General features: G+C 43.0%; 1 protein-coding gene across 4 annotated transcripts in view; it reads right to left on the bottom strand.

Moving 5' to 3' along the window:
• Nucleotides 1–18,699, bottom strand: part of LOC311053481 (paired box protein Pax-7-like) — an 80,094-nt gene that overhangs the window by 7,038 nt on the left and 54,357 nt on the right. For all 4 annotated transcript variants that reach the window (XM_084069057.1, XM_084069055.1, XM_084069056.1 and 1 more), the window contains exon 8: nucleotides 8,485–8,749. In XM_084069057.1, coding sequence (XP_083925183.1) covers nucleotides 8,485–8,749 — 265 coding nt within the window. The remainder of the gene's footprint in view (nucleotides 1–8,484; nucleotides 8,750–18,699) is intronic.

The raw sequence follows: 18,699 nt of genomic DNA on the forward strand, positions 1-18,699 counted from the left end.
TGATCTTCTGGAAGCCAGTCTGCAAAGGAAAGAATCATAGGAAAGACATCAATGGGATTTGAACTCATGGCCTCTGGATCATGAATACTGCGTCTCAACCCATTGAGCTAACAGATGGCTGACAAGTACAGCCTTCCTGGTAGTGTTCAGTTGATCTTCTGGAAGCCAGTCTGCAAAGGAAAGAATCATAGGAAAGACATCAATGGGATTTGAACTCATGGCCTCTGGATCATGAATACTGCGTCTCAACCCATTGAGCTAACAGATGGCTGACAAGTACAGCCTTCCTGGTAGTGTTCAGTTGATCTTCTGGAAGCCAGTCTGCAAAGGAAAGAATCATAGGAAAGACATCAATGGGATTTGAACTCATGGCCTCTGGATCATGAATACTGCGTCTCAACCCATTGAGCTAACAGATGGCTGACAAGTACAGCCTTCCTGGTAGTTTTCAGTTGATCTTCTGGAAGCCAGTCTGCAAAGGAAAGAATCATAGGAAAGACATCAATGGGATTTGAACTCATGGCCTCTGGATCATGTATACTGCGTCTCAACCCATTGAGCTAACAGTTGGATGACAAATATAGCCTTCCTGGTAGTTTTCACTTGATCTTCTGGAAGCCAGTCTGCAAAGGAAAGAATCATAGGAATGACATCAATGGGATTTGAACTCATGGCCTCTGGATCATGAATACTGCGTCTCAACCCATTGAGCTAACAGATGGCTGACAAGTACAGCCTTCCTGGTGCTTTGACTTGAACAACAAACAAGACAAATAACTTTAAAAAAATGTGTTACAGCATAAATATAAATCTTTTTCATGGGGGGCCCTGACACTACATCTTTTCACATTGGGGTCCACTGCCCAAATACATGTCAATTTGGGGGGTTGACAACAAAACGGTTCAGAACCACAGATCCCAAGGAAACAGCTGTAGGTGAATGGATAGAGTCACTGACTAGTGAGCCGCAGGTAACAGGTTCAAGCCTCAGCTACAGCAGCAAGTCAGGATGTCAAATCAAATAGGTATTATTAGGAGTGAAATGGTTGTGTTTCTTCACCCCAACTGCACATGACAGCAGTTTTATATCAGTTTACATGTACGTTATTTTCAGTGATGAAGACAAACCGCACAGACGTTCACTGTACTTTAGTACATTTTGTAAACTTATGACTCTGAGTAGAGTATAGCCTGACTTAAACAAACAAATAACAACTTAGTATAGTCAGATTATTTTTTACACAACTTACATTTTGTAATCAAACTACCGAAACGAAAGTTGGTCACCACCGAAACGAAAGTTAAATCCGAAAAAATCACTAAGTGTGGAGGCCAAAATTGTCCCCCCAAAAACCTGTTAGGAGTACGTTTCAGGCAATTTAGAGTTGATTGGTAGTACTTTGTAGTGACTTTTTTGGTCCCTAACATTCATCGAGCTCTGGACTTAGTAAATTTATTTTTTCACCATTGTGTCACTACCGAAACGAAAGTTTGTCACTACCGAAACGAAAGTTAAATCCGAAAAAATCACTAAGTGTGGAGGCCAAAATCGTCCCCCCAAAAACCTGTTAAGAGTACGTTTCAGGCAATTTAGAGTTGATTGGTAGTACTTTGTAGTGACTTTTTTGGTCCGTAACATTCATCGAGCTCTGGACTTAGTAAATTTATTTTTCACCATTGTGTCACTACCGAAACGAAAGTTTGTCACTACCGAAACGAAAGTTAAATCCGAAAAAATCACTAAGTGTGGAGGCCAAAATACTCCCTCCAAAAACCTGTTAGGAGTACGTTTCAGGCAATTTAGAGTTGATTGGTTATTTTCGTTTCGGTAAAATTTATTTTACAGAAACGAAAGTTAAATCCGAAAAAATCATTAAGTGTGGAGGCCAAAATCGTCCCCCCAAAAAACTGTTAGGAGTACGTTTCAGGCAATTTAGAGTCGATTGGTAATTTTCGTTTGGGTAAAATTTATTTCACCGAAACGGTTTTAACTTGTTTTTCTATATACTTACTAATACTAATATATAACTAACTAACATACTTACTAATATATAACTAACTAATATACTTACTAATACTAATATATAACTAACTAATATACATACTAATATATAACTAACTAATATACTTACTAATACTAATATATAACTAACTAATATACTTACTAATACTAATATATAACTAACTACTATCGCATAACTAATATACTTACTAATACTAATATATAACTAACTAATATACTTACTAATAGTGTCTATATTATAGATTATAGTGTTAGTGTGTCAATATTATAGTGTTAGTGTCACTATATTATAGTGTCTCTATATTATAGTGGCAAAAGTAACGTTATATAGTATACAAGTATACAACAATTTATTAAGATATAAAATGTAGCAACTCTTGGCCACAGCACACACACTGACATTTAAACAAAGAAATTAATCACAACAGAATCACAGAGTAGCAGCTTGGAGCCTCTGTAGTCACCACCTCCCAGTGCAAGTTAGCTTTAGCTGCTAAGCTAAACTGCTAAGCATGGAGGACATTACTAGCCTACACATCAAAACAAACATTGTGGATACAAACAGCCACCATCAAAATACCCCCTAGTCATGATGCTACTTCATGTGTGTAAGATTAGCCATTTTATGTTACATCACCTGCAACAAGACAGTTAAAACACATAAAACATGAATTAGACATATTTCTGTCCAGTCTGCAACTGCATCACTGTTCACTTCCTCCCTAGTAGGCTACTGCAGGTGTAATGCAGGTAATCAGTGTGTTGCCAGATTTTGCAAAAGAAACAAGCGGACAGGTCTATGAAAACAAGCCCAAAAGAAGCAACTAGGCTCAGGCTCATGATAACGTCTGCAAATGGTTTACATACTCTTTACGAATGTCTTACGCATCATTTGCTTAACATGAATGATAATTCTAGTAATTGTTTGGTGTCTGCATTCATGAAAGCCAGGTAGTTTGCAACAGGTAAGGAGAAAGTCCACATTAACAGACCGTCATAAATGATGAACTGTCTTCACTTTACTGTAGGGCACATAATAACATGTACTAAGGATTTATAGATACTTTAGGAATGTTAAACAAAGCATATGTTAAACATGAACAAGCTACCAATAGCTTGTATATATTATGTAACATCAGTTACAAATGATTTAATAATCATTTACAGATGTATTATACATGGCTTATTCATGAATAGTTACTAATACTTTTATAGATGATTTGTAACCGTAGTTATAAAGGTTTTAGTAATCATTTACAAATGTCAATAAACAGGTTGTTAATGATTTGTTAATAGTCTACAAACTGCTTATAAACGTTTATAAATGCTTTAGAATGGGTCGTTACAAATGATTTAATAATCTTTTACAGATGTATATAAATGGCTTATTCATGAATAGTTCACTACTTACTAATACTTTACAAATGATTTGTAACTGTAGTTATAAAGGTTTTAGTAATCATTTACGAATGTCAACAAACAGGTTGTTAATGATTTGTTAATAGTCTACAAACTACTTATAAACGTTTATAAATGCTTTATAACGGGTCATTATTGTAAAGTGCTACCCGATACTCTTATTAAGAAAAGATAATGGCACCCCCAAAGATGTAACTTTCTAATGTGACACAGAGACACTCAAGGTGTATAGATGTGCTCTCCAATGCTTACAAACATTAAAACATACGAAGAGTGATTTATGTATTCATCTTGATTGATTTATCTCACCCGTGTTCGTGACAAATATTGGAAGCGTGCAGTGGAATTACCTAGTATTGGCATGTTTAATAAAGGTAAAAATAATTCTTGTATGTGCTACATATACAAGAAATGGGCAAATATAAACAGCACTACCTTACAGGTAACTTGCGACACAAAGGGTAAAAAGACCTGTAGTGTAACTTTAAGTACATCCTATGCCAACCATGTGACAGAACCGTATTTGTGCTCTCTAGGAGTAAAATCAACTTGCATTCAACTTGCCTGACCATAATGTTGAAAATAAAAGCTTTCTCTGTTCACAGTATTTGGATACCATAAGGGCTCCAAGGCAGAAAAACACCACTTAACAGCCCACCCCAAATCAACCAGTGCCAAAACCCAAGCCCAAAGTATGCCCATTGCCCAAGGCATTGGGCATTGTCAGACTTGCATAACATGACACTAAGGATAATTGCTGAGTTGAGCAAATCAACAAAACTACACAAATTGTTGTATAAGCCAACATTTGCCAACGTTGGAACAGTCTGACTGACTGGCTTGATAAAAGACACCGACAGTGACTATTATACTCCTTGCCCAGAACTAAGATAGATAATAGAGAAATATTGTGGGCCCCTCTATCAGTATCGGGACACTCAGGCAGATGATTCAGTATGTAATATTGGAATATAATAAACAACAACACCCAGCCTCGATAAATACCACAGTTTTGCTGTGCTTACAAATCTTAAAACAGGGTCTTAAATAATTCTGCAAACAATTTTGACCCAAACTCACTGCACAAAATATCAGAAATACATTTCTGACCCATGCACACCCATTTTATTCGCTCCAACCGTGTTGTGTGGATGCAACAGAAAAGTCCCTGGCCATGAGCAGGCTACACTGGCATTGTCTCATTAATGATGTTACACATGCATGATCTCGACCCTTAATGGAGAGAAATTGCGACCCAGATTGGCTTGCAGTAAAGGACTATTCACTATGAAAGCAGCACTGGGCAGAAATATAAAATCGGATCGAAAAATGTAAAATCCGAGACAGTTTGTTAGAGTGAGAAGAGGACACATTTCAAGATATGTGGTCATTGTTGCTATGACCACATATGTCAATATACTGTATGTCCATATGTCATCATATGGAGAGATAGTTTGCCTTATTTTTCTTAAATTGCCAGAACTCCCACAAATTCTATACTATGTACACTATAACTTGAAATGTCTCCCATTCCTCCTTTCACTCAGAACCAAATTCTAAAGTGATAGGATTAACGGTTTTGGAGAAAGCAAGATCAGAGTAGGACATGGTACTCGACAAGATAACTTATCTGTCTATTATGGCCACAGTTACATGGACACTCATGTATTCATTCAGAATGAATTCATTCCGAATGAACTCATTCTGAATAGAGGAATCTGATCCACTCACCTGTTTACATGGGACCTGAATAAAAGTATTCCTTGTTTACATGACCAAAGCATTCATTCAGAATATAACTTTTGACATGCGCAAAGTGGTTCCCGCCTACGCCCGGGCATGGACCAGGGGCCACTACCCGGAGCAGAGCTTCCCCTGGTGGGCATGGGAGGAGGCAATAGCCCCCTTGTGCCTCCGCGGCGGAGGTCTATCGGTCGTACCAGGCAGCGTTGTATGCGGAATGCGGTGCAAGCCTGTGTTCCTTTGTCATCGCCGTTTTAATGCAAAAGTAGCAGATCTACAAGTTCAGACCAGTTTTTTTTTTTGTATTGGTACCAGACACGGTAAAACGTAGGCTAGCCTATAGTATTTGTCACATTTCTCATGTAGGTACCGTACGATGATGTCATCGCGCATTCGCACATGGTCATTATAATAATAAATGGAGAGAGAGAGAGAGAGAGAGAGAGAGAGAGAGAGAGAGAGAGAGAGAGAGAGAGAGAGCGAGAGAGAGAGAGCGCAACACTACAGTCTATGATCAATGCGTGTCTGCGTTTACGTGTGGATAGGGATTAAAAAAAAAAAAATCTTTGTCATGTGGCCAGGGATTCTGTTTAAAAACTGAGGACTAAAATACCTGTTTAGAAAAAGATCCATATATAAGTGTAGCCTAGGCCAGCAATCCTCGGAGCGTCCGTTCTCCTGGACAAGTCTGGGCTTAACCATTACAGGCTTATTAAATGACGCTATTAGAATCATTAATTTTATCCCGCAGGAGCGAGCACTTCTCAGCACCAACCGTGGCCGAATTAGAGATTTGATAGGTCATTTTTGGACAATTCTGACAGCCCTACTAAGCACGGACATGCGCAAAGGAATGCATGTATTCCAAACAGACAGGAGCGTTTGGAATAAAGTGTTTACATGGTCAATTCCGATTGATTTAACCCGATTCAATCGGTCTATACCACCCCTCCTATTCCGAATGAAAATGCATTCGGGTCAGACTGGAATGGAATATTCTATTCCAATTGGGGTGTTTACATGAGCAAATCTATTCGGAATGAATTCATCCATTCATCCATTCCGAATAGAAGTGTATTCATTCCGAATACAACTGTCCATGTAACTGTGGCCATATGTCTCTCTTTCTCTCCTTGCAGAGCTGTCCTGATTGGTTAGTGACTGCAGGGTGCGTTGAGATTTTTGAAAGGCTGGTTGAGGGCCCTGGAGCAGCCACAGAGACCAGATTATTTCTCAGTGCATTTGATTTATTGTTAGAAGAAAAAGAAAAAAAAAACGTAAATATAATATTCTATTACTGGTTTGTAATGATGAAGCCTATAGCTGTATACCTCCAAATTCCACTGGTTCCACTGATAAGATGCACGACTTAAGTAGAGATCGCTTCATTCCATGTTAATCGAGCTCCCTGACCACAGCTCAACGCGTGTTCAATATTCTGAACCCCGGATATGGCACATATAGGCCTACACCTCACAAGAGGAACTACAGGCCCTGTCCAGGGTGTTGGGATGACACAGTAATCTATGTACAGGTGCGATCACTGCCCTTGAAAAAGAGGATGAGACTATTGTGCTCAAATTAGACCCCCCACTCTCTCTCTCTCTCTCTCTCTCTCTCTCTCTCTCTCTCTCTCTCTCTCTCTCTCTCTCTCTCTCTCTCTCTCTCTCTCTCTCAGAGTTGCTGGAATGTCGTTGTCTTTGATGCCCCTCCCTTGTTCAGGTGATGTTAACCTCTCTTTAGTAGTTGATGTGAGAGGAGGGGAGACAGCAGACATCACTGTAAGAGTGTATGTGTGTGTATGCGCGTGCACATGTGCATTCCATCATTCATATAAGTGTTTGTGTGTGTTTTTCGTACAGACAGACCATGCCAGGCAGACTACTGTCAGAAGGTGAGGGGGTTAAGTAAGTAAGCGGCACATGTTAGCATGTCACTTAGCGTGTTAGCGTGCAGAGAAAGGAGGCTGTCACTTTGCGCTGGGGAACGATAGGAAGCAGCATACCGGTGGGCGGGCAGGTCTGTCTGCCAAGGTGCCAATCAGTCGGATATTGCTGCCAGGGGGACAGGCATATGTAGGCATATGTGCGTGTGTGTGTATGCATGTGTGTGTGTGTACTGGAGGTTTAGCTACTCCCTAGGAAGCTTGTTTTTTCCTGTCAACTATAGCTTTGCACCTTAAATCCAAGTCAAGCAGATACACCAAGACCCCTCTGTCACTGAGATAGAGCCAATCTGATAACACGCACGCACGCACGCACGCACGCACGCACGCACACACACACACACACACACACACACACACACACACACACACACACACACACACACACACACACACAATGTTGATTGTGTATACTTTAAGCTGTCAGGTTCTTCTTGAATTAAAACAAGAGATAAGTCAAGTGTCTTAAATGATATGTTAAACCTGTTTCCTTTAGGGAGTGGCAGCAAGGAAGCACTTCTAACCAGGAACAAATGATGCAGGGCTTAATACTAACCCTCACATGAATAGCATCAAATACAGTTAAACATAACATCATAATTTTCTTTTTTTTCCTGCTGATAATCAATTTTATATTTGGACATCTTACCTGCCGGTCTGTAGACAGAAGGGCTTAAGCGATACCTCAGATTATTTAATTACATTAAACATCTTAATGAGAAATAATGTGTTCAAAGATTACATTGCTGGGATCAATATATTAAACCATTAAATGAAGACCATTACATTCTATAAGGTCACGAAAATTGTCCATTTCCATGTCATTATAAAAAGGTTGAGATTATTGGTGAAAATGTGTATTTTATTTTATGTATTTTATAAAGTAGTCAGATAAAAAAAAAAAAAAGTGCATTACATTTTGAAGAACGTTATGTTCATGGAATGAAATTAGTAATGTTTTAGCATTTTAACTTCTCTTGAAAACGTACAAACTTGTATTAATGGCTTCAAACCGCTCTCCACAACTCTGCAATCAATGTCATAGCGTCTAGGTCTTCTCTTCCACTTCACCTCATGCTAATGTTTTCAACAACCCCATTACAGCAATAGAAATGTGTAAAAGAAAAAAGAAGGAAGAAAGAAAACAAAACTTTAAAGTTTGCTAGTGTGCTTAGAGTTTAAAAGTGGTGGCGTTTGTGCAATTTCTGGTCAGTTGCCACTGTGGCTGGTTGACAGTGTCAATGTTCGTGTCCATTCTCGTATCTATGTATGTTTACTTTGAGGCTATACGTATAAAACGCTGTATGACAGAAACTGTATTGTGACCATCATTAAAAATGAATGTCACACTCACTCTGCCCGTACTGACTGTACTGGTACCCAGCGGCGGCCATGGAAGGGTCCACGCCGTAGCCGGTGGTGCTGTATGTGGGGGGACAGTAAGACTGGGAGGAGGGAAGGCTGTCCACCGTCTTGATGGACTCGCCCGAGCGCTGGCTGCAGCTGGCCGAGATGCCGCTGGACGGAGAGGAGTCCAGGCCGCCATGGAGCGGCGAGATGGAGAAGTCATGCTGGGGCTGTGAGGGAACGCCACTGGGGTTGCTCAGGATGCTCATCACCTGGAAGACGGAGAAAGACGAGAAAGGTTGACTTAACCAGATCGGACTAAGCCTCTGGTTCTCAACGTGGGGTTCGGGGACCTTCAGGGGGATACAAGTGGGTCCCCTGCAGATCGACAGTTAGGAAGCAAAATGGACCCTTATTGTTCTGTTACTTTAACTGTAAGAGTGTACAAAGAGTAAGGTCCATCTGGTACCATTTGTACACTCTCAGAGTTAAATTAACACAGATTTTACAGTGTAGATTGGAGTCCCAGAGATAACAAAAAGAAATGATCAAATGAGGGTCCATGGCCTAATGCATATTGAGCTGAGGGTATACTCACTGGCCTAACAGGCCAACCCCTCCTGTGTTAAATACCCTGCTCATAGCAATGCGTGGCAGCCTATTGTAATACATCCTGTCTGTGTAACAATGTGTGTTGTGAACAAAATAACATGAGAACGGACATGCAGGCAGACCTTCATTTCATCTTCACTTGGTGAGCATGATCAGTAGGATCCTCCAAAGGCATGATTAACTTTTGGGTCCAAAAGTTCAAGGTCACAATAAAGGTTATGTTCTTCATTTTTTTGTTGCCATTTTGTTTATCCAGAGTGACTTGCAACAAGACTGTGCTTAACTTCCTTAGAAACATAATTACAAACTAGAAAGGGGAGTGCATAGCTCCGCCAGCCTGTGTTGCCTAGCCAGGACTGTGTAGGTCATTTGTGGCATCCCTGTGGCAACTTGTGGGCAGAAGTGAAAGTGCTTTTGGAGGTGAGCTCTACAGAGCAAATGGTGCACCAAAATATGTTCACCGTTGAAGCACACATTTTAATTAAAAATAATTGTTTATGGAATATCAAAGCTCCCATTAAGTAAAAGTAAGCCTTGCCGAGCCATGTGGCCCAAAGGGCAGAAGCCTATCTCCTGTTTCTGTAGCGTGAGGCAGCTTGATGTACAAGTACACCCACTGGACCATGTCGCATGGACTTTCACAATCACTTTATATTCGTGTAGTATTTGCGTTCTGTGTGAATGCATTCTTGACACAAATATGATAAATTCATCCTGGCTGTGTTAGCTTGGTATCACCTTAAAAATAATCAGACAAAATGGATTCAAGAAACACTCAAGAAACACTCCAAGTGGAGAAAGACACAGAGAGAGAGAGAGAGAGAGAGAGAGAGAGAGAGAGAGAGACTTGGGGGGGAACTGGGGGTTGTTTGGGGATCCCTTGGCACCAGCAGACACCTTGTGTCCCCAGGCCCCCGCTTTCATAACAAGCGCTCTGGAACTGGTGTTTAATCTGCAAGCCCCCCCCCCCCCCCCCAGCCCGCCCGCCAGGCCCCTGCCAGTCCGACCCCCAGCCCAGCTTCATGAATGATTCAGCTGTTTAACAGATCATGAAGAGCTCCCATTAGATGCCTCCAGAGATTAGAGCCACTACTGCGTCCTATTTACTGTCAGAGTGGCTGCGAGAGGGCCTCGCCAGTCAGTCCATACGCAGTTACGCGGCAGTGGCAAGCGTCAAAAATAGCTGATCTACAAGCTCGTAGATTGGCTATTTTTGCGTGAGGATGCATGCACACGTACGTGTGCACACACACACACACACAGGTCCTAGCCCCCCAAACAAGCGGCCACTTCATGGAGCGGGAAACTGCAACATGCGGTTTGTGTTGTGTGTCTCCACATGGCCTTCGGCTCCCTCCCGCTCCTCTGCCACTATAAACCAATTAGCTGAGAAAGGAACTGCTTTGCACAATCAAGGCCATATGCAGCCCCCGTTCTCTTCTTCTGCAGCCAAGTCGCCGGTGGCACTGCTGCACACAGGTATCCACCACTAAACTGGCAGCCACTTCCATGAAGGAAAACACACAAACATTCACACACCCGTGGCATTTGGAAAATTCACAAACCCACACGCACGCCTTGCACCCCCACACACACACACACACACACGCACACGCACACGCACACGCACACGCACACACACACACACACACACACACACAAACAAACATACATAGTACATGCACGCACACACGGATGCACGCATACACAAATATACTATGAATGCAAGGTTTTTAAAAGAACTCACACTTTTTTTTTTTTATAGCACTATGCAGTTGACTGGGGCTTCAACACTGAGGCTGCATCACCTCATGACCCCCCGAAAAAAAGACTGCAAAGCATCTTTGTACCCCTCAGTAATCTAAAACGTATTTATGAAAATGACAGATGTTCAACTACAAGACATTGTTTTAGTTGAAAATCTGTTATTTACAGCGAGTAATGCTGTCGTATGGCTAGGGAAGAACGGACAATGATCCATCCTGTTGAAGAAAGAAAGACAACAGGGAAGTCCTGCTAGTGTCCTGAACTAGCCAGAGGCCAGACAGACCATTTAAAAGGTACTTCATTAGTGACCCAGGCAGCACTGATAACCCACCAGCATTTTTCTTTTCATCGGTTCACTGAATTAAACACTGGTTATCAGTGCGGTTCCAAATCCAGCACTGCCAATTAGCATTCACACTGTGTTTGCACAGCACACTTCCTCAACCAAGGCCATCCATTTAATTTAACACACACTATTTACATGGTGACACGCTATTTTCTTTTAAGGAAGTTCATTAAGGAGGCAATACTTTTTTTCTTCTTTTCCTCTGAGATGAAGAGAAACTCTTCACTGAAGTACCTGTAATCCGCTTTCTTCACCCCACTGCAGATTTCCCTTTAATTTGGGTTAATTTCCCTTCTTTCACCCCAGAAAGGGCATTAGCTGGTGTTTGTGAAGCATTTAAGACGGCCTTGAGTCCCTGCCACTCCCCAGGAGGGTGATTCACAATCACAGGAGAGAAAAAGAGTTTCATGCAGAGCAAGAAGAGAGGGCTAGAAAGAGTGAGAGAGAAAGTGTGAGAGAGGGAGAGATTGTGCCCATGGACCCCAGGAGGTGTCAAATCCCAACGTGGGCGAGGAGGTGTGGGGGCTTCTGGGAGCCTGACATGTCTATTCAGGGCAGCGGGGAGGTGGCCTGTCACCACGGCGAGGGCCATTGTGCCGCCTGAAAGCGGGAATTATTCAAATCTTCATATTTAGCATAAACTCATTGACATCAATTAAAAGGCGCTTGCATGGCAAGGTTGAATATTTTGGGCTGGCACAGTAAGAGGCAGCACCCGGGGTTCCTGTGTGGAACAACGAATGGACTAGTATTGTCAGCCGCAGCTTTGGGGCCTCTAAAACAGAGGCGTTTGCTCTCATTATTCAGACTCACTGACCACTGTGATGTCCAAGCCTTGTAACTCATGCTGTAATTTTTTTTTTTTTTTAAACATACCTAAATAATTCTAATTATTGAGCCAAAATCTAGGAGTGTTCATTGGGATTGCTGACTTCATTTAAATTACTTTGGTTATCACCAAGTAATAATAAAAGTATCTACAAGTCTTAAAAGCATTTAAAAGCATGGAACTTGAATTGGAAACCAATGTTAGCCCCAGCTGCTACAACACAATGAAAATGATCACAAAACACTGGCCACGTAGTCGTAGTATACATGTGCATTTTGTGTGTACATGTGTGGGTTTCTGTGTACGCAAAAGGGTATGCAGGGGTTGTACATGTGGTCCAAAAGCCTTCATCAGTCTGGCTATGAGCTATTATTTGCTGTCTTAAGAGTCAATGGAAGATCGCTGAACTATGCTCCAGTATCCTATCATGCTCAAAGAAGAAGAATAAAGGGAGGGGCAGAGAGAGGTTCCGAAAAATAACTAACCACTAGAAACCCAGTGTCTGTGAGCTTGTAGGTCAGCTATTTTTGGTGAAGAGATTTGGTATAGATGGAAAAAAGCGGTCCAAGTACAGAGCCAACTCAGGTCCAGTTTACCAAGTCTAGACGGTTTAAGTGGTTAAAACAGAGAGACCTGTTGCCACGTCTTCCTTGACATTAAACTCCAAACACCACCCCCCACCCTCTTCATCCTTTCTATCACCCCCTCTCTCTCTCTCTCTCTCTCTCTCTCTCTCTCTCTCTCTCTCTACCCCCCCTTCAGTCCTCTCAGAAGCTGTGTCTCCACTCCAGCATGACGGTGTCACTGGAGGAGTAGCGATAATAGAACACAGGACACAGTTGAAAGAACGCTACCCTGAGGCGTACTGTCTTCCCTGACACACACACACACACACACACACACACACACACACACACACACACACACACACACACACACACACACACACACACACACACACACACACACACACACACACACACACACACACACACACACACACACACACGCTCAAACACAAGCACACTCGCGCACACACAGGACAGATGCCTCTATAAATGATAACATAAAAAGTAATTAATTCTTTCAACTTCTAAGAAGTGGTTAGCCTGCGGCCACGCAGACGAAGAGGTGTGAAGTGTAAATGGATACAGTGTGCATCCATTCAGATAAATACGTACCGCGTTTTAATACACAGAAAGACGGCCTTTCATGAACCACTAATTTCCTCAACTGTTCCAATTAAGCGCCGTTTTGTTTGCATGAGAGTCAGAAGGAAGTGGGCTTTTGTTTGGCCTCCATGCGCGAGGCATAAGTCCGGATATAGCAGATCTACAAGCTTACAATGTGGCACAACGTGATGCCATGCAGACCACTACACCTGGAGCAAAACGATAGTGGCCACTTTCTGTAGACGGTGGCAATGCTCCCTGCTGACATCAGGGCTCTTAAGATTCAAATGAGGTGCACTAATATGCATTATGTAGAAGGCCGTGGCATATCTTCCAATATTGGTGATCTATCTATCAATTTCTGTGGCACTAGACAACTTCCACTGTTTTCCATTTCACTAGTTTCTTATACACTCACAGAATCCACTTTAGTGGCATTTGTTCATGTGATAAATGTGTGGATTTTGAAACTTGTTCAGCTGAACAGTCAGAGTGAATGGTACTTCACATCCATCGAAATAGAGTTCACACCCTGGATCCAGCTCCAAAGATATTTGTCTTTCTCTATTTAGATTACCACGGAGACAGATAGCTATACAACCCACGGTTCTACCAAAGTTCAGCATCTCTTTGAAGCAGACCCAGTGCAACTGTTTTCTTTGTGGCTGTAATGAGACATTGATGGCTCAAGAGAAGACAACACTGCACACATACTACACATCACCATACGGCTTTGATGCGTATTTCTCAGCCACGGCTGTGCACCATGGCCTCTTTCTCCATAAGGATCTATTTATAAAGCAAAAACACTAGTAGAGGACATTCACAGCATAGCTGTTGAGTTCATTTGCATGTGAAGGAATAGGACTTCACTGTATGTCCGAGAGACATAAGATATGGGACTAATTAGAACGGGATCAAATTATATTTTCCTGAAAAATCCATGCAGGGATGAATGGAGGAAGGACAAAGGGAGACGGTACAAAAAAAATAAATGCATGCATACACGCACACATTTACAAGTGTGTGTGCATGTGCACACATACACACACTGTGGAAGTGAGTGGATAAGCCATCCAGGTTCTCTGTACTCAGAAACTGTCTTGAAATGCCTCCAGGTAGCAGGGTGATGGGAGATGAGAGGATGGTGGCATCCGGATGTGTCGGGGGTTATCTCAAGGAAGGCATGCATGACCCTATCTCCCATCCCTCACCCTCTCACCGGCCATGAGAGGACCCTCTCACTTTTCATTCACTGTTGCACAGTGGGACCTAAGATAAAACGCTCGCATCAAACGCATTTATTATACGTAACTTATCCGTCATCCACGGACCAATATCAGAACAGAAGTGACTTTTTCTCCTCCCATTGTCTTTTATCCTGTTATCCACAGAAATAGCAGATCGACAAGCTCACAAGGCTTTGCATATATTGTCTATTTTTTAAAGATATTTTTGGGGCTTTTTCTGCCTTTATTAGGAAAGTAGGCTGACAGAAAATGGGTAGACCAGCCTAGGTGCCCAGACGGTTACGCCAACCGTCCGGGCCATATATTGTCTATTTTGGCAGTATAAACCAGGCTATACATTTCCACCTTGTGGAGTCAGACCAGTAGGTGGCCATTGTACAAAGACAACATTGCCCGCATAGACAAAACTAAACCCACATCAGAATCTCCGGTGTCGCACGTGCTTGCAACACTGCAATTGAAACTGGAGCAAGGCGTTAATTGCGTTACACAGCGATACTGAACGGAGTATCTGATGCAATCAGAGGTAATTATGAGATCAGCTAATGCCATTCTACCAGCAGCAGATGTGGTTTTGTCAGAGGCGATAATCCTGAAAATCCCAACTCCCCCTTTACTGGCAGAAAGAAAATAAATTGAATTCAATGTTACGAAGAAGGCATGTTTAAATATATAGTTAAAGCAGCAGCGACAAACAAACTGCATTCGCAAACTGAAACAGAATACAATCCTGAAAGACAAAAGAATACATTGTGTTACCGTATGTAAGGCGTGTGCTAAATGGAGGGACATGTTACAGTAACCTCACAGACGTCACAGTGACCGTAAAAGTCCTTTGATGTCTTTAAAATGTGGAGCTGCACTAAATATAAACCTGGGAGACAATTGGTCATATCTTTAGCTAATACTCACAAATGAGGACCTTTTCCACCTCGTGTGTGAATGAATATTTAACGTTGCAATCGATATGAAACATTGGAATGGAACACTGTGTGGCACACTTTGGCAGGTAGCAGAACCATAATGCCTGCTCGGAAAATCTCCCCAACCAGACACTTGAGAACAGTCAGTTCACACATTCAGTGGAATGTCTCATTTTAAACAGAGCATCGCTTTAATTGTAAACAGGACACGATAGTCAAGCATTGTCTCGCCCCCATCAGCGGATGCTCAGCTTCTATAGGCATACAGTAGCAAACTTAGTACATTCTAAGATGTTAGAAAAACATAATAAGTTATAATACTGTAATAGTTACAGTAACTTTCAGTCATTCTTAGATACAGAGACCTATTAGGTGTATTCGCAGTACAGAGGTGCAGTGGACACTGTTGGAAATGATCTTCGACTGGCTGCGTCATGGCCGCGCAGGACATAACTAAGAGATTCAACCGGACTGGACTGGTAGTCGACAAGGTCTTGATCAATAACATTCTGAGAATTGATTCTCACTAGAAGCTCGCCCCCGCTACGCGGGGGCTCGCGTCTAGCCCGCGGCCACGCCCACGTAGCGCCCGCGGCCACTTGGCAACTCATATAAGTGGCGTAGCGTCATGAGGGCCAGTGGGGCCGTGGCTCGGTCAGTGAAGACCCTGTAGTGCGGATGATATGTGGCATAGAGGGGCAGATTGTAAATCCCCAGAGGAAACATCCGTGGGCTACCATTGGTTCAGCGATGTGTGCGGTCGCCCTGCGGCCCCTCCTCCTCCACCAATGTGTAGTATTGAGAGCCCTGACGTCACAACAATTGGAGCGATGGGCACTGCACTCTGGTTGGTTAGGGTACACCTAGGGCCCAGGTAGAACCCAGTTAAAGCCTGCATGGGCAAACCCAGTTAGGACCCGCCTTGGTCCCACATAAACATGGCTAGTTGGGGCCCACCTAAGGGCCAGGTAGAAGCTACTTATAGCCTGCATGGGCATCGCAGTTGGGACTGAAGTGGATGCCACTGACATTGCTGACATGGGGTCCATATGGTTTAGGCCACCTTGAAACCATATGGGAACTACGCTGGCATGCTGGCTGGAATGCAAACGCTGCATCATACCTGTAGTGTTTAGTTTGATGTTGTGTGTGTAGCAGATATACCTGCAGTGTGTAGATCAATGTCCATATGAAAGTCAATGCCCAGCAGTGTTTTTCTTTCTCCAGCAGAGTTTCTAGTGTCTCTGTCTCACTCTGGAAGAGGTTGCACATGAACTCTGCAGCCGCACTGAGGCGCTCCAACACAAACACTCTGACATTAAGCTGCTTCACACAACAAACATCAGCACCACGCTGCTGTTTGTCCAAAAGACACAATATCTCCTCTCCGACCGACGTCATGTGTTCATGTATCGACAGCCGTACAGACTCCTTTTGACACATTTTACCTCGTTTATCCAGCTCTCACTGACTCTCCACATCGGGCTGTTATAGCGCCACCATGAGGCTGATTAGAGAAATCTCAAGTGGAATTTCTTCCTCGGCATAGTGGGAATGTGGGTGCAAAGTTGCACGGAAAGTGCATGCTGTGTTCATAATGTGAGGCATTTTGGTCCAAACGGAGCAGTCCTGCAGACTTTGGAAGCCATTTTAGCCAATCAGGATGGAATATGAAAAATCTGAAAGAGCCTTTTTTTTAAATGACTGTGGAGATACTGTGTACCGATTTGCGTGATGTTTGGGCAAAATATGTAGGAGTACTGTGAGAAAATGTGTTTAGCAAAAAGCGGCCTCCTGGTGGCACTGTAACAGGGCCATGTGAAAGAAATAGGGCAGAGGTTCTGAATTGGCATCCAGGGAGTGTGTGTGCACAGTTTCGCTGTGATCAAGTCAACGATGTGAGAGATTAGCTATCACAGACGGACGGACAGGGGGTGAAACATAGTCTTGCGCCATGCCTTTCGGCCTGGCGGAGACAATTAAAAAACGAAAGTAAAGGAAATGACCATTTCTGCAACAAAAGTAGTCAACAAACTATACTATAAAAACATGGGCCACATTGTCAAATAATCTAAGAAAGAGGCAAGAATGTAGAAAATAGCCGATCTACAAGCTTACAAAGCCTCTCAACGTGAGGCGTTGCGAACTTGTAGATCGGCTATTTTCACAATATTTACTTGTGAAACGGAGTCAAACAGAATGGGGGGGTCCCCAGATCAAGTACGTTTATTTGGGGGGGGGGGGGGGGGGGCCTGAAAGGGTTGATAAGCACTGCTCTAATCTGAGCGAAATTATCTGAATTTACTACATGACCATAATGCAGCCTAACATGCGTAGCACGGGGCGGTCCTGCCATTACGTTAGTTACTGTAGTTGCTGTGGAGCTACATAGTTCTCCAGAAGACACACACAAACATACACCATCTACAATGGACTAACTGAGCAGCAATATTGACATTCACCACACGAACGTGCATTGTTGACAAAGTGATTGCACAGCCGCTGCAGGCATGACAACCACGTTAGCGTTAGCGACATGGCAGCTATCACAGCGCCCTGTCCGTCGTCGCTGCGACTGACTGTGATTAGCCTGGGTGGCAGCCTGCTTCGCTACGTTCGGCGGATTTTTTTTTCTCTCTGGAGAGAGAAAAAAAGTCCGCCGAACGCAGCGAAGCAGGCTGGCACCCAGGCTAGACTGTGATGGCTACAGCCATAGATATATAAACACTACAGCAAGCTCTCTGAGATGCCATTGTCTGGAGACTGCTCTTAGCGTGACACGACCAATGAGAGTGAGCGCTGTAGTTGTTGCTAAGATACGGTGGCGTCTCTGCCCCATAGCTTGTAGATCTCTCACGCATGATTGGCGTAGGCTGCGTTGCCAGGTCTGACTGTTTGTATAAGCGATTGTGGGCTTATTTGGGTGCACTTTTGGGCTCGTCGTTTCCATAGACCACGGCAGTGCTTATTTCTTTCCCGTGACCGATGTGGCAAGAGAAGGTGCAAAACGAACCATCCGGAAGTAGATTGCGAGATGAAATATATAGCACTTTTTGATTATTAGAGAAGGAGACACATGTGAAGGTGGAAAATGAAATGTAGGAGATTATATAGTTTTTCATGAGGGATTTTTGTAGCAAGTTGTGAGAGAATTGGGCCACTCCTGTGGGCGGGGGGCTGATTAGAACCATTGGGGTTTGAAAGGAGACGCTCTCTGTTTGAGTGGAAAGATTAGAGAAGCGATGAAAAAGAGCAGAATGTAGCTCCCACTACAAAAGAGAATAGGTTTTTTTTTACACTAAATTAAAGGTTTTACTGTGTGG

Source organism: Gymnoscopelus microlampas (assembly GCF_963454915.1).
Source record: "Gymnoscopelus microlampas genome assembly, chromosome: 10".
In the NCBI taxonomy this organism is placed as follows: domain Eukaryota; kingdom Metazoa; phylum Chordata; class Actinopteri; order Myctophiformes; family Myctophidae; genus Gymnoscopelus; species Gymnoscopelus microlampas.